The 15,966-nt window shown below is 38.2% G+C and overlaps 2 protein-coding genes across 2 annotated transcripts; one reads left to right on the top strand and one right to left on the bottom strand.

The window, feature by feature from the left end:
* Positions 1 to 395: 395 nt before the first annotated feature.
* Positions 396 to 14,971, top strand: LOC105694277 (the record flags this gene model as incomplete). Its single annotated transcript, XM_023433656.1, has 11 exons — positions 396 to 550; positions 8,469 to 8,660; positions 9,312 to 9,421; positions 9,601 to 9,767; positions 9,846 to 10,001; positions 10,330 to 10,397; positions 10,614 to 10,694; positions 10,777 to 10,938; positions 11,070 to 11,267; positions 12,091 to 12,195; positions 12,706 to 14,971. Coding segments are annotated over 11 exons (1,507 nt in total), but the record flags the coding sequence as incomplete, so codon positions are not given.
* LOC105694278 (bifunctional transcriptional activator/DNA repair enzyme Ada) lies at positions 14,961 to 15,903 on the bottom strand. Its single transcript, XM_012414790.1, has one exon. It carries the CDS (start codon positions 15,626 to 15,628, stop codon positions 15,053 to 15,055), a length of 576 nt encoding a protein of 191 aa, XP_012270213.1. The 5' UTR covers positions 15,629 to 15,903; the 3' UTR covers positions 14,961 to 15,052.
* Positions 15,904 to 15,966: the final 63 nt, after the last annotated feature.

The raw sequence follows: 15,966 nt of genomic DNA, 5'->3' as shown, positions 1-15,966 counted from the left end.
TTTGCGAATGTAGCACATAATTAGCACATAAAGAGCACAAAATGTTAAGACAAAGAAATTTGAATTTTGTAAAGGTGGGGGTGCCAGCTTTACGCACCTGAATTTCGACATACCCGGTTAACAGGTTCATAAATTCATACAGATACACGTCCCGATTTCATGAGAGGACCCGAGTCATGCTCTCGTGTTCCGGTATGACCATGCTCCTTTTAACTTCTTTGGGGAATAATGCATCTTCTTTCCAGGAAAGGGCGATTCTATTGAAATTCGTTCTCTGTTCCGAGAGGCACCATCTGTGCCTTCGCGTCGCCATAAGGAGATCTTTGTATGACATCGCCATTCGTGGTGGTAAGGTGCGCATGTACGTACAGCAAGGTATGCATTCCATGTTGCAGGTACGGCGATGGCGAGTGCATAAGATGCTTCCGGCTCATGCGGAGGTCGCATAATGTCATCGAGGTGTTCTCCGAGAACTTGAACAGGTGTTACACCAACGAGTCAGGTGCCACTGCCTCCTGTGCAACGCTCAACTCGACGGCCATGCTCTACCGTGAGTGCATATTCTGCATATATGTGCATAAACATGGATTACCCTCTAGAAAGTGCCTGCAGTCGCGCGTTAACTGGCACGTGTTAATGATCAATTAGTTTCTCTATTTGCCGGCTCTTGATGGGTCGCGTCATTATTGCACGAAGAAGGGTAAATTGGAAAAACGGAAAAAGAAAATTTGGATACATGTGATAATTTATATTATACCTCATTCACACGCATTGGAAATGCATTGTGCTGGTGTAGACGATGAGTTGGAAGGGAGAGGACCTCGGTAACAAATTAGAGCAAGGATTCATGATGGATTTAATTTGTACGTGTCATTCGCTGATGTATGTTCAATTTTATGTATGCAAATTAAGGTGATATGAAAGAGTCCGCCTATACATATCTGAGAAGTCAAATCGTTGGGGAAAGTATTCTCCGAATTGAGTGTACCGATTCATTTCAAATTTTATCACGTGAATATGGAGGCCCTAAAGTAGGCCCTGAAACTCACGAAATTTCATTTTTCATCAAAATGTATTAAATTGTCATGGACTAGAACCAACATGGCGTGGTCAGTGCACGTTTTCAATGTTTTACGCTTCTTGGAGGGGTAGAATCGAAAATGAAGAGTTTCAGGACCTAGCTCGAACAATTCAGAATACCGTAAAAATGAAATAATATAGTCAGATGGGAAAATATAAAAAATACTTTCACCAATGATTCCAAGAGAATGCTTGTCTTGTGGTTAATACTTGTTTTTAGAGAAAAAAATTTAGTTGCAGCTAAACGTCACAGATGGCGACGTTGGTCCTAAACAGTCGTTAGAATAATGAATTCCCGGGATTTCGACCGTTTTACATCGATCTCGTCATCATTATTTTACTGAAATGACATATGGATCGCTTCAGTTGGTATAATTCTCAATGTAGACTGTAAAAGATTTCAACATAAATATAAATATCGGTAATAGGACGCGCTTATTTGATCGACGCTGATTACATTTCTCAGCGCCTTTCATATCATCTTAAATCCGGGAATTTGTGTAAAATTAAAATTGGTAACATCGGTTTAAAACCCGATAGCGTGTGCTCAAATTTCTGTGGGGTCGGGTGACGTGGTGCTTTTCACACCTCTTTGTTGTAAATTTATACTTATCTTTCTCGGCATGGATAATAAGACTTGTACAGAGGGAAAGGCAGGGACATCCGTGTAGAACCGATTACTGACCTAGCTCCTTTAACAGTTCATTGCGGGCGTTAAATGAATCATTGTAATGGACGTAACGTCATGACTTTCATAAGTGACGGACTCGTTTCAAGTTACTCAACCTTCCTCGGTACGAGGTTAGTACTCGCCTTCTTTTTGCCTACGCCAAGTTTTGCAATTTTTGCAATTACTTTTATGCCGTGAATTAAATCACACTACGGAAACATAAAACACTCGAGGGAGCTTACTGTAAAAATATGATAATAAATAAAATGACGGGCTAGAGTGACCAGTAGGTTGTAATTGAACGATATTAATGACCAATTGTACCAATCGAAGGCATCGATTTCCTTTCCATTCTAGAGTTTTTCGACCTCGAGGTCGCTGGTCGCACTTCCGCTTCTTCGAGCGAGCTGACTGACAATTAGCATGCAGAGTCGATCGGCTGTGGCAAATTAGCGAGGACTTATTAATTAGGGCTAATTAGGCCTGGATCGGGGGAAGTAATGAAACTTGCATAACGAAAGAGGGGCAATTACATGGCGTGCGTGATCGCGCACACGACCGGCTAGATCGGCGCGTGTTTTATGTGCGTACCCTTTCTCACGAATGCGTGCATTGAAATTCGAAGTGCTCGCGAGTGCGATCTCCCCCCATTAGCATAATCGGTACGCTTATGTACGTAACTGCACGCATCTACGTACACCGCGGGACAATGCACTTATCGCGCTGCAATGGGAAATTATGACATTTAAGGTCACCATCTCAACCTCCACCTTGACCCGAAAAATCTACGAAATTCCTGTACTACTTCGATTTTTATAATTTTTATAATTTACAATGAAACCTATGTAATTTATAAGAATGAACACGCTGACAGGAAGGTACAATGATGTTGACCGAATGATTTTCTCGATACTAGGGTAGATGGAATATTTGTCAGTAACGAACATGTCAGGTGCATATAATTTTTTTAATTTACAATGAAACCTATATAATTTATAAGAATGAACACGCTGACAGGAAGGTACAATGATGTTGACCGAATGATTTTCTCGATACTAGGGTAAATAGAATATTTGCCAGTAACGAACATGTCAGGTGCATATAATTTTTTTAATTTACAATGAAACCTATATAATGTATAAGAATGAACACTCTGACAGGAAGGTACAATGATTTTGAGCGATTGATTTTCTCGATACTAGGGTAGATGGAATATTTGCCAGTAACGAACAAGTCAGGTGCATTACTGCACGACAGGTGCAGCACTGCCATTCTCTCGATGATTCGAGTTCGCATGTCATGATCAAGGGAAAGGTTCAATGATTTCAAATTAATTTTCCATGAATTCCCTAATGGCCCATTCGTGTTCGGATGTTCGCAATAATTGCGGAGCAATCTCGAAATAACGTCGAGATAATCGCCGAGCTCGTAAGAAAAGCATGGTAACTCGATTTGCGGGGGAAATGGCAAGCACGCAGAAACGAGCGGAAGGAAAACGTATCAACCACCGCTCGCGAAAATAGCAAAGAGTGTCTTCGCTTTTTCGAGCTCAGGATTATGCGAATAGCTGCGCGCATGTTCTAAGCTTTACTGCCGGTACTTGCAGCATTCCTTCGCTCCCGTGAGGTGCATACCAAGGAGGGAAGTTCTAAAACGATCCTAAATAAATATCCACGATAGTCGAATCACCGTTGTCGATGTTTTTTCCATTTTTCCTTAAAAGCACCTGATAAAGGAATAAACATACATTTCAAAATTAGACTTCTCTCTGTTTTATTCGTTGTTGGATTCAGGGAACATCCGAACAAATTTCTTATTTTTATTTTTATTTTTTATTTTAGCAAANAAAATATTTTACGCAATTAACAAAACGAATTAACTACACACTTTGCAACCAAGAGCTTGGTCAAATGAACTAAACTTCAGTTCACTCAAGCAAAACATTTTCAAAATTAGACTTCTCTCTGTTTTATTCGTTGTTGGATTCAGGGAACATCCGAACAAATTTCTTATTTTTATTTTTATTTTTTATTTTAGCAAAATTACATCTTTCTTCTTAAAGTATGGTGTTATGTCCGTGGTATGATATCGCTATATTTCTGTATGATTACCGGACCTGTCCGTGACATTGACTGGACACGCTCGATGCGGTCCACTCGTTCGGAACTTAACCATAACCACGTTCCTTGGTCTCTCTCTTTCCCTCTCTCGAGTCATGGTTAGTGGAGCTCTCGACTTTGCCAGGTAGCCGGCCTATGAATGCAATCATTCCAGTTTATAGTTTCCACCCACCTGACAGCCCTGACCTGTCCACGACAGGTGGATCTACTTGAAAGATCGCGCGTCATGCCCCGCAAAATAATGGCCTTGTTAGCTCGATTTCGCGGGCAACCTGTTACAAGATGTCAATTTATTATCACTATATATNATATTATAAATTTATTACACATATGTACTAAATTTACAATATATGTTATACATTTTATTTGAAAATATGTTACAAAATTAGTATACCATGTCTGAATAAAACTTCCAAGAAAAATGTTATAAAATTATAATTTTCTCTTTTTAACAGTGTAGGGTATGTGTAACTGCTATATACGAAATTCGGCAAGTCTTCCTCGGGTGGTCGCGTTTCTCCGTTTCCGGTCGTTTTTTGCTCCCCTCGTAGAGGAGGTCTCGGCGGTTTCATTCATCGAGCATTGAGACATCGGCGAGGATCCGAGGGGCCCCTGGCATCAAAAGAAGCGAATCGATCGCCGGTCGCAAAAAGTTCGAAAGAAGTCGGGGCTCGGTAATGAGCGAGGTCTCCCGGTACCCCGAAAAACCGAAGGCTCGCGGTTCACTTCGGCATTCGTCGTCTTCAGGGATGCGTAACGCCGATCGTTCTCTCCCGTTGGGCCTTTTCGCTCGACCAGCTCCGAGAGACCTCGAAAGAAACTAGAGTCCCCCACGGATGCCGAGTGCTTGGCCTCCCCTTAGGCACGTAGTAAATACGCTTCGTATCAATGAAAGATCATTGCCGAGCTGGCCGGCAGCTACAAAGGGTTGACTCGCTTTTTCCAATCCCCGGAGTTGGCCAACGTCGCCGACCCGAGGGGGCGTTTTTGCTCCGGGAGTGTTATTATCGTGTTTAGAGATTTACTTCAGGCCTAAAAAGCTGTAAGAGAAATGCTATTACTTGAAATGGGGTATTTGGTTTGAAGGCTTGTTCGACTTGTTTCAATATGTAGATTGTACGCGTGTAAATGCGTTAAAACTCGAATGCAGAAAAAAATTGGTCGAATCGATCACATTTTTGTTGATTCTATTGTAGAATATGGTTATTTTATGCACAATAAGATATTTGGTTGACGTGACAAAATCCTTTGGTTAGTAACTTTTGATTAATTACACTCAATATTATGGTAAATCACACCAAATATTAAAGTAAGCTGGTACATTTAACCAATATATTTGATTTATTGATGAAAATATTTTACGCAATTAACAAAACGAATTAACTACACACTTTGCAACCAAGAGCTTGGTCAAATGAACTAAACTTCAGTTCACTCAAGCAAAACATTTTTTAAAATTATCCGAATGTAGTCAATCGATCGATTTTGTTCAATGAACGAACATTTTTTTTCTGCAAACGGGATGATAGAGGTTTTTACGTGGACGATAATCCAAGGAGAGGTGAATCGGAGTGAAATCCGACAGTCTGACCGACCAAGGAATGTCACGTTCTTGCAGTCGAAGCGCAAGAAAGAAGCGAAGCAAGCGGAAGCGGACCGAGAAAAAGTAGAAGACGTGGCAGAAGCGTCTACCAGATAGTCTCGAAGCAACCTGTCGCTCAGCTATCTTTACCGTGTCTAAAGTGAATTTGTCACGGGACATGACAACGCTGACACTCGACATTCCAACTGCGAGAGTGCCACGAGAAAACACTTGCGTTATATAGTCTCGCCAGTTCGTTTGCTGAAGATGCCAACATCAGTTGAAGCATTCCGAGCTCCCGAGTGTTGTTTGACAAAAAACACGTGAAAACCTGATTAACCGAGCAGGCTATTTTTATTTACGAACTTCCACTCGGACGGAAATAAATCTACGTTCTTCTACCCTGAGAGAAGAAATCGCTATCTAAAAAACGCTTCGAACAAATCTTTACTGGTTGCTATAAAAAATAGGTTGAAGAGTCGACCAAATGAGATTAAGACATTACTCAATTTTCTTCAACTCGGTTTCACCAAGTTCGTTTGACTCATTGTTAGAATGAGAAGTTGATTCACTTAATTTGCACACAGAATTCTTTTTACGAGATTATTTCCACTTGATACAAACGTACCATCTCACGGGTTGCAACGCCGATGATCTTACAAAATTAATTTCACTGGAGACGAGAAATTTGTTTAACAAAATACGTTTAGATTGCCGCGAGTAATTAATTTACCCTAGGAAATACTTTCCGTTCAGTGCTTGAAGTGAACAAACCACCTAAAAAAAAATTCCTTAAAAAAATTGTCGAAAATGCCACTCAATAAGTGGAAACCGAGATTTTTCAACTATTGGGTTGATGCACAAGTAATGGCGCTTTTTTACACGTAACGTAACGTGTTAAAAATGTCATTACTTATACATCATACGTCTTTTTTCACCAAGAATGATATGGATTTTAAAAATCCTTAAATCTAACCAGATAAATTTCATAGGATTTCATAGGACATTTAATAGGAGCACTTTCCTCTTTGATTTTTTCATCTGGAAAAAATATAAGTTCCTCGACGCTTCCGCCTTCCTTCGCAAATGTAAACTCGAGAATCCTGCGGATTCTCGACTCGGGGTATCGCTCGTCCTCGGGCTATCGGTGACACCGCCCGAGCCTGACGGGGAGAACTGTCTCCGATTTCTCAACAAGGAAGCCACTGACAAGGAATCCCGCAAAAATGTCCTGGACATATCGATGCTTCGACCACGTAAGACCTCCAAAGAGGAAGGAAAGGGCGGGGACGCGCCTCTTGCGGGAAAACGGTGTGGAGTTTCAGCTACTTCCTGCCCCGGGGTGGTTCCCATTGTGCGTTTCGTGTGGGTGTTTCGCCTGTGCCGAAGGCTTGCGAAACTTTGTATTGGTACATGTATTCTCGAAAAACGTGGGGCCGCGACGTTTCCACGGGAAGCTCTATGATTTATTGCACCGGATTATTGAGAACCCGACTCACGTTGTGCGGCTCCACTCGGCGGGCATCCGTTTCTGTGTATGCGACTCCTATTGTGTTACACGAGTCCCTCGTATGCGGACGAGTGTAGTTCTATTCATCCTCCGCAGTCGCATTAATATTCCCGGATATCTCGGAAGAAATGTCATCCTGGGAAAAGATCGGCCAATTCATCGCCGATGGTCGACGCAAACCAGCGAGGGTGCGCTTTGGGTTTGCTACCCCTGGGTGGTCGTCTCTAGAAAATATTCATTTTCGGGGCAAACTTAATTTCAAATTTATCTTGCAACTTCTGGTGTTAAAGAGGTGGAGTGTATAAAAAACTGAAAAACATATTTTTTTTTTGTATTTAATATTAATTTCATCGCCGATGGTCGACGCAAACCAACGAGGGTGCGCTTTAGGTTTGCTGCCCCTGGGTGGCCGTCTCTAGAAAATATTCATTTTCGGGGCAAACTTAATTTCAAATTTGTCTTGCAACTTCTGGCGTTAAAGAGGTGGAGTGTATAAAAAACTGAAAAACATATTTTTTTTGTTGTATTTAATATTAATTTCATCGCCGATGGTCGATGCAAACCACCGAGGGTGCGCTTTGGGTTTGCTGCCCCTGGGTGGTCGTCTCTAGAAAATATTCATTTTCGGGGCAAACTTAATTTCAAATTTGTCTTGCAACTTCTGGATCACTGTTAGGGATCAATTATTATAGTGATTTTAGTTGGAATCATTTTTTAAGTGAAACTTCTTACGTCAATGTAGGGTGAGTTCTCGCGTTAAAGAGGTGGAGTGTATAAAAAACTGAAAAACATATTTTTTTTGTTGTATTTAATATTAATTTCATTCATCTTTGTATGTTAGTCCTAACACGATTTACGTAAACGTTTTCGCTATTGTTATTTAATTTTATACTCTTGGCGTGGCAAAGTTGACGCTAAAATTGACGCTCATTACCATTGGTATCCTATCCCAATTCTTTTTTCTATAGGTAATTACTATGTATATTAATGTTTATGTGTTAATCATGGAATACCCAGGAGAAACAGTACTGACCATTTAAAGTCGATTTGAGAAAGAATAATTAAGAATGATTAGTGATAATTTTCTGTAACTTTGGAGTTTCACGTCGTGTGACCGCTACGCACCGATTTTTTTCGTACAGATACCCGTGGAGTTGTTGGATAAATGAAAAATTAAGTTTCATCCGTGGATTATTTTTTCTAATAAATATATAAATACTAAGGATAAAAAATAAACTGGTGCCTGATGTGTACATGTCCAAGGAAAAGAAAAATATTATCTAATCGGTAGATCACTTTAATTTTTCGATGCAACTGCACCTATGACTATGCTACTAACAAAGCATAATAGTTGAATCGCGAACCAAAGTACATAGATAGAACTAGAAAAATGTAAAAATTAATTAGGCATATATTTTAAACGATATAACTTATAATTATGAATGACATTATTCCTTATTATTGCTGCGTACGAATTAGGAAATAAATTAAAATGTAATTTTTCAGGTACAAAGGACATCGGTGCACCGATTAGGAACGAGTATTGCCCGATAGCAGGACGTTATCGATTCAAGTACAATGTCAACGACGGCTCCGAGGAGAAGGTGGAGTGCAATAGCTTCTCTTCGGATTTTGACAATTGTCCGGACGGGTCCGTCTTCAATTTGCGATTCAAGCAGTGCTCCTTCGAAAATCATGGTAGGGCTCATTTCGAAAATCCGAACACCACAGCGTCCACTTCGATACCGAGTGAGCAATGAAATTCGAGATTAGGCTACCGCGTGTGTAATCCCAGGATTTCTTGCTTGTGCAATCCTAATTTTACTAATTATTTTGTGCTCCTTTGATGTTTATACGCCGATTTGATTAACCGATTAATGCAGTTTCCATTGCTTGTGGGATTGCCGATTTAACGATCATGAACTTCTGCCTTGGCATATACTACTGACACATTCATTAACATTTGCTTATGAAAACAGAAATTAATTGTCATTTTGTTAAATATGTATTTTCAAAATTCCACAGAATCTGAGAAAGTAACGTTGCGGCAGTATAAACTTTTGTGTGAAGATTTGCTCTGATAATGCTTACAAATGTGGTTTTATACATATAAACATTTACTACTGACATATTCATTATCATTTGCTTATGAAAACAGAAATTAATTGTCATTTTGTTAAATATGTATTTTCAAAATTCCACAGAATCTGAGAAAGTAACGTTGCGGCAATATAGACTTTTGTATGAAGATTGGCTCCGAAGATGCTTACAAATGTGGTTTTAAATAAGTTTCTTAATGTAAACGAAATGGAACGTATTTTTGTTAATGCATTTCTTATATATCGACAGACATCACGTTCAACTGCTTGGGAAACTGGGAGGGTGGTCCAGGAGGTTCTCGATATGTCGCACTTCTCGAAACGGAAGGTGGGAAACGAAGACCGCAGTATAGATGCGGTGTAAGTAGTCAAAAGGCTCACATGTTAATTTTATTAGAACATTATATATTAATTAATTTTATATTAAATAGTAATCAAGTAATTGTAAGACCTGCTAGATTAATTTAAAAATGGCTGAATGTATTGGGAAATAAACGTATACGAATGCGAGGAATATTATATATTAACATTCGTTACAGTTATATCACGTGGACAACAAGAAAGGAAAAACTTACTTGGCGTTCAGCAGCGACTCGAGTTGCACCCAAAATTTGGAAAACTCGACCAGCGGATACGAGACCCTGATCCTCAGCAAAACAACAAATCAGAAGATGGTGCCGAACTATGTGAAAACTCATTTGGCGTCGTACGTACCCATTTTCCTATTTTCTCGAATTTATCCCTTATCCGATAATATAACAAGATACTTTATCTTTTGGTTTAGATTTCCTCAATGGGCACAGGGAGAGTGGGAACAATCTCTTATCGTGAATGGCACTATGACGTTTACGGACTTGAATGGATACAACAGTTACACATTTATCACCGTAGATTCTAATGACGACACTGGACGATACGTTGTCTTCTCCAAAGATCAGTGGTAAGTAGACACGCGATTTGGCAGCTTAAAGTGGGATGAAAGGTTCATTGTAAACATATCAAAACTTCCTAATATTTTTAAAACTTTTTTCTAATTTGGGTACGCCGAATCACTTGAAACTTCACCACGTGATTATGGAAGCCCTAAGGAAAGACGCGATGCTCATGAAATTTCATTTTTCAACAAAAATATGTCCTTGGTTCTAGTCTGAGAAAAATTAACAAAATTATTTAAAATGAAATTTCATGAGCATCATGTTTCATTCTTAGGGTCTCCATAACCACCTGTTGACTTCAAAAATCATGGAATGCATTATTTTTTATTACAGTGAGCGAGAAGCTTACGTGTGTTTAATCATGAGGCAGCGAAGTGAAAACGTATTGGAATTTGCAACAGGTATGAAGCTCATCTTACAATTGGATAAACAGTAGCTTAATGATCTATTTGAATAACTTCCAATCAGTAAATTTACTACAATTTATGTAACCATAATTTTAATCGAAACATCAGCCTTCGATCTTCATTTCCGATACCTTAGAGTTCAAGTGTATGAAATCGAAAGATTTTAGGGAATTCAAAAGAAGTATTAACAATTTAATTTTTCCTGGGCAGGATCCAATTCAAGCCCGATTTATCAAAGCTATTTGTGCGACGATCCTAATCTGGATAAGCCTGTATGGATGACACAAGCACGTGAGTAAAAGTATATGCCAGATGGTTATTACCTTTTATTGATGAAATTAACGTTCTAAGTTATGGAAATTTTCATTATCAGGAATCGAGAGAGTCGTGGAATCCCCTTGTCCAATAACTGGCGAATACACGGGGAGGATAACTGATTTGCCTGGCATGTGCGCCGAGTTGAGCAGTAACTGTAACACTCGAGAAGTCATGTACTATAAAGTTACCGACTGTAAATCCGGAGAACTTTACGAGGGTAAATCTAGAGAAATCACTTACCACCCAGCAATTATTTTCACATTACTTCCATATCTGTTCCCCTAATTGCGGATCCGTTGATACAGTCTGCAAATTGTTAAACATCACGAGGTGATTTCTTGTTCACAGAACGTACGTACTTATGCCTTGGACAATGGGAAGAAAAGGGCGTCATGTACACATACACGATGAGAAACGACACAACGACGAACGAATGCTTCGTAGGATTGATTGTGAACGACGAAAAGATCTACATCAAGGAAGCTGGAGATCACTGTACTCGTGAAATCGATCCGAAAGAGCAAGGGATGCGTCTCTATAAGAAAGGTACGTTCCTTAATCGTGTTTGCACACGTTTTTAAGAGGATATGAAAGGCGCTAAGAAATTTAAACGACGTCGATAAAGTAAAATTCATCTGTACCCTTTTTGGTGGTAATGCCGTTTTGAATACTCAAGTGGTAACAGAAGCTGGCGCGTCCCATTACCGACATTTATATTTATGTTGAAATCTTTTACAGTCTACCTTGAGAATTATACGAACTGAAGGATTCCATTTGTCATTTCGGTAAAGTAATGATAAGAAGATCAATGTACAACTGCCGAAATCCCATGAATTCATGACTGTTTATATTTTGACGAACCAACGTCGCCATCTGTGACGTTTAGCTGCAACTAAATTTTTCCTCTTCAAATACGCGTTAGCCGCAGGACAAGCCAGCATCCTCTTGCAATCGTTGGTGAAAGTATTTACCATATTTTTCCATATAATTCTGTAATATTCCATTTCTACGACATTCTAAATTGTTCGAACCAGGCCCTGAAACTCTTTATTTTCGAGTTTATGCCTCCAAGGAGCGTAAAACATCGAAAACATACACGGACCATGCCATGTTGGTTCTAGTCCATGATAAGTAAATAAATTTTGGATGAAAAATGAAATTTCATGAGTTTCAGGAGCTACTTTAGGGCCTCCATATTCCCGTGGTAAAATTTGAAACGAATCGATACATTCAATTCGGAGAATACTTTTCTCAACGATTTGACTTCTCATATATACGTATATAAGCTGACTCTTTCATATCACCTTAAGTTCAAAATTGTTCATTTTGACGATACTGCGAAATACTGACAATAACTTATATATTGTAGGTCAATGTTATGGGAATTCACCTAGTCCGGCACCTACGCCGATGAAACCGATTCCACATGATCCGATTATGCGAATCACCTCGACACCCCGATCGCGAATATCAGGTAACGATGAAAATAAATTTCAAATTTATGGATTAGAAGACTGGAAATTAAAAATCGGTCCTGCGTCCAGTTTTTCACGTTTAATAAAATTGTGTGTACCGATGATCTACTTAATGAGTCGTTAATCTTCCCAGATGACACCATTGTACCTATGAATATTCTTTAAATCTTTTAATATATTCTGGATATTTGAAATATTCTGTATATACATTCATAAGCTAGAACATGCTTTGAATATTCTCAACAATTTTGTGTTCCATGAATATTCACCGCATGTCTTAAATATTTGCATCATATTCTGAGAACAACGAAATATTCGACGTGAATATTCCTAGACCGTTCATAGGATCTAGGAGTACTATCCGGGTTTCAAGGATAATTATACTTGAAAAATCTGTTATATTATATAATATTATATTATATAAATATAACAGTTGCACTGGAATATTATGCAACAAAATGGTATAAAGTAGTAACGGTAAATTAATATCTTTTATTATATTTTCACAGTTGGAACGACTACAGAAATGAGCAATGCTATTCCTGGATCTGCAAACTGGAGGACACCGGGGAGCACGTTACTCGTCGTACTGTTCGTTCTCATTGAAACAGTGTTTCAATAACGACACTGCCATACCGAACGTACAATAGTCTAGAAAATGAATCCTATTTTGCTACTCCCAGCAAACATTGAAATTCCGCGCTCGACGCGTCGCGGAATCGTCTCTAAGGTAGATAGGTACACAGAGTATTTAATGATTAACTGCAAGCAGCGAAACCATTGTAGAGAGTATATAACTATATTTTGTACTATAGTATAGTACTCGATTTTATACTACGTAAGTTCGACAAGCGATACGATAGTCGAACAAAGTGATGGAATATTAAGAGATCCGGCACCGATTGCCGGTACATATCGAAAGTATCTTGATATTAAAATCGCCATCATACACTGCAAGTGTCTCTTTATAAAGTCATAAACAATTGTGCGTGTTTTATCATACACTGCAATCAACGTGTAAACAATAGCCGATAATTGCTGTCAATTTGCAGGCAATTTGCGGGTAATATGCACCTCTCTTTCTAAAATTATGAAAATCTATGCAAACCGTACCGCAATAAGTATCGTAATGATAGGACGACGCGTTATGGCCAATTCGCGTTAACGCATGTATATATGTAACGTTTGATAATCTCGCGGGTTGCTCTTAAAGTGGTTCCCCTTCTAAAGTTCCCTTCACCACTTCAGTTATTTATTGTATATTTACCAACTGTATAGATACCTTGCCGGCAAATTGTCGGTAATTCAATATGCAAAATGTTAAATCGGAAACACCGTTAAATGAAGAAGAAGTGCAGTAGAAAAATTGCTGATTGCAGCAACTACAGATGCCATGCAATCAAATGATCTACCCTTGTAAAACTGCGCTTTGTACAAAAGTTCTCAAGTTAATCCGAGTCTGAAGAAGTTGCAACGTTTTTCATATTTATTTAATGTAAGAATACAGCATGGTATGGTATTTTATGTAGTGAAAGCAGTAACGAATGAGACATTTGGATGAAAGAAATAAGAGTAAACGATTTGGGCTCGGATTAACTACAAATAATTTTGCTTTTAACACCGGATTTTTACAGTGTAATTTTCAATGCCTGCGATCATGCCAACTCCAACGAATGAAACTTTATGCTATTTATTTATTTAGTTTACTTATGTATGTACTAATGCATTAGCTAAGCGTTTTAATCCGAGATCAGTGAACATAGTGTCTTTTTCTAAAACAGTCAATATCCAAATCATACAAGTAAATAAGCACAGCAGTCCTTCGGTAACAGGCTGCTGAAGTACAAAAGTTTCGAGCGATTCAATCAAGTGTTACTTATTGTATTTAAGAAAATCGTTGAAGTTTTTATAAACTATTAATAAGGAACGAATCCTTTCTTATGAATTAAACCCCTTGGTTGAGTTGATTGTAACCAAGTAACCTGGATCTACGCGATTTACCATATTATACGATAAAATTACAGTCGAAAATTGCGTGCACAATGACTTTACATTGCTAGTGCATGTAAAATCAAATGTAAATAGTTGTATACTTGCTATACTATTTATTAGTGTACTCAGTCGGTGGAATAGTCCAATTTAAAGGTGCCCACAGACTTGCCAAATGCTCACAACGAACACCGGAGATTGCCAAAAAATGAACATTAATTTTCAAGCTTCGCTCAGTGTCATTAAAATGAACGGTTGTTTAAATTCGCGTGAAACAATGTGCCTGTTTAACAAAACGAAAGATTTGGCAAGACACAATGGCCTATCTTTGAGTTTGTTCTTTTATTTCGTGCTCCAATTATCTGAGAAAATATTCAGTGCTACATTTCTAAGACATGTGAATTTTGTCGAAAAAGTAACAAATATATCTGGAAATATGTTTTTAATGAATAAATTCTATTATAGTTAAATAAGTACAACCTATGCAACGTTTTTTATGCAATACAGAGATAAATGTTTCTAAAAATCACATAACTCAACTCTTAGTGAATAGAAATACCAATTGGAGTTCAAAGTAATAGAATTTTATACTTTCAACAATGTAATGTAAATACCTTGATTAATTTGACTGTCTGATTGAAAACGGCAGTAATAAATTTTATGCTGTATAAAGAACAAGAAATATTGCAACATAATTTTATAACGTACTTAATTATTGTTTATTTCATCAATTTTAATACTATTAATCAAATAAAGAGTATGTTCTGTAGACATGTGATGCTAAAAAATTAGTTTATTTTCATTGTATTTCTTAGACAAAAGTATATATTCATTATAAAATCCTCTTGGAAGTTTGGAGTATAACAATCATTCAGGAACCTTATCACACCATTCTAGACATTTAGTCTCATATTTTAAAATATTATTTTTTACTTCTATACCCCAAGCATACTTATTACTACCAGATTTTCCCATTACTCGATGACAAGGTACTAAATACGCAATTTGATTAAACGCAATAGCATTTGCAGCTGCTCTAACTGCCTTTGGTTTTCCTATGGACGCTGCAATTTCTTCATAAACAGTCGTCGAACCCGTTGGTAAGGCAATTAAAGCTTTCCAAACAGCAATTTGAAATTCAGTCCCCCTTAATAGTATGCGAACAGAATCATCGGGAAGTTTCGTGTCTTGTGGAAAAATGTCTTGAACGATACTTTTCAATTTCGTTGATTCTTTTGCAATCTGTGCCCCTGGCCATAGGTGTTGAAAATACTCCAAAGATGTGTTGTCATTTTTTATGACAAAAGATAAATGACACACGGCTTCATCGATTGTCCCAAGTAAGCATTTCCCAAAAGGAGTGTTGCAATATGTATACGATACATTCAATTTAGAGGCACGTCTTTTGTACTCTTCTGGTGTCATAATTTGTACCACAACCATTATAATTATTGACACAATAAACTTTACTTTCAAAATATACAAAACTCCAATACTCGGAAATACCAAGTTAGACTTCCATTTCCACTCGTTTCTTTTTTGGATTCAGGATCATGGCAGGGATCCGATTCTGGAGTTCGTACGATCAACTTTCGCATGAGAATTGACGGTTTTGTATTTAACTTTTAAATGTTGACCAACGACGCAGCTCATAACAATACGAAATTTTTCATGTGAATCTATACGTATGCGAAAAAAATCCGTATGAACTCGAGAATAGAGGAATGATTGCTGATGGCAGAGATGAGTTGGGAGATTGCTCACGGGCAGGGTCGCGCGAT

The sequence above is a fragment of the Orussus abietinus genome, unplaced genomic scaffold (assembly GCF_000612105.2).
Source record: "Orussus abietinus isolate OABI.00-Male unplaced genomic scaffold, Oabi_2.0 scaffold980, whole genome shotgun sequence".
Lineage (NCBI taxonomy): Eukaryota > Metazoa > Arthropoda > Insecta > Hymenoptera > Orussidae > Orussus > Orussus abietinus.
Note: the sequence above shows the minus strand (reverse complement) of the source record. Positions and strands in the feature narration are given on the sequence as shown.

Bases quoted from the DNA above. Each gene is read 5' to 3' on its own strand.
- LOC105694278 (XM_012414790.1), bottom strand. From the start codon at position 15,628: ATGGTTGTGGTACAAATTATGACACCAGAAGAGTACAAAAGACGTGCC.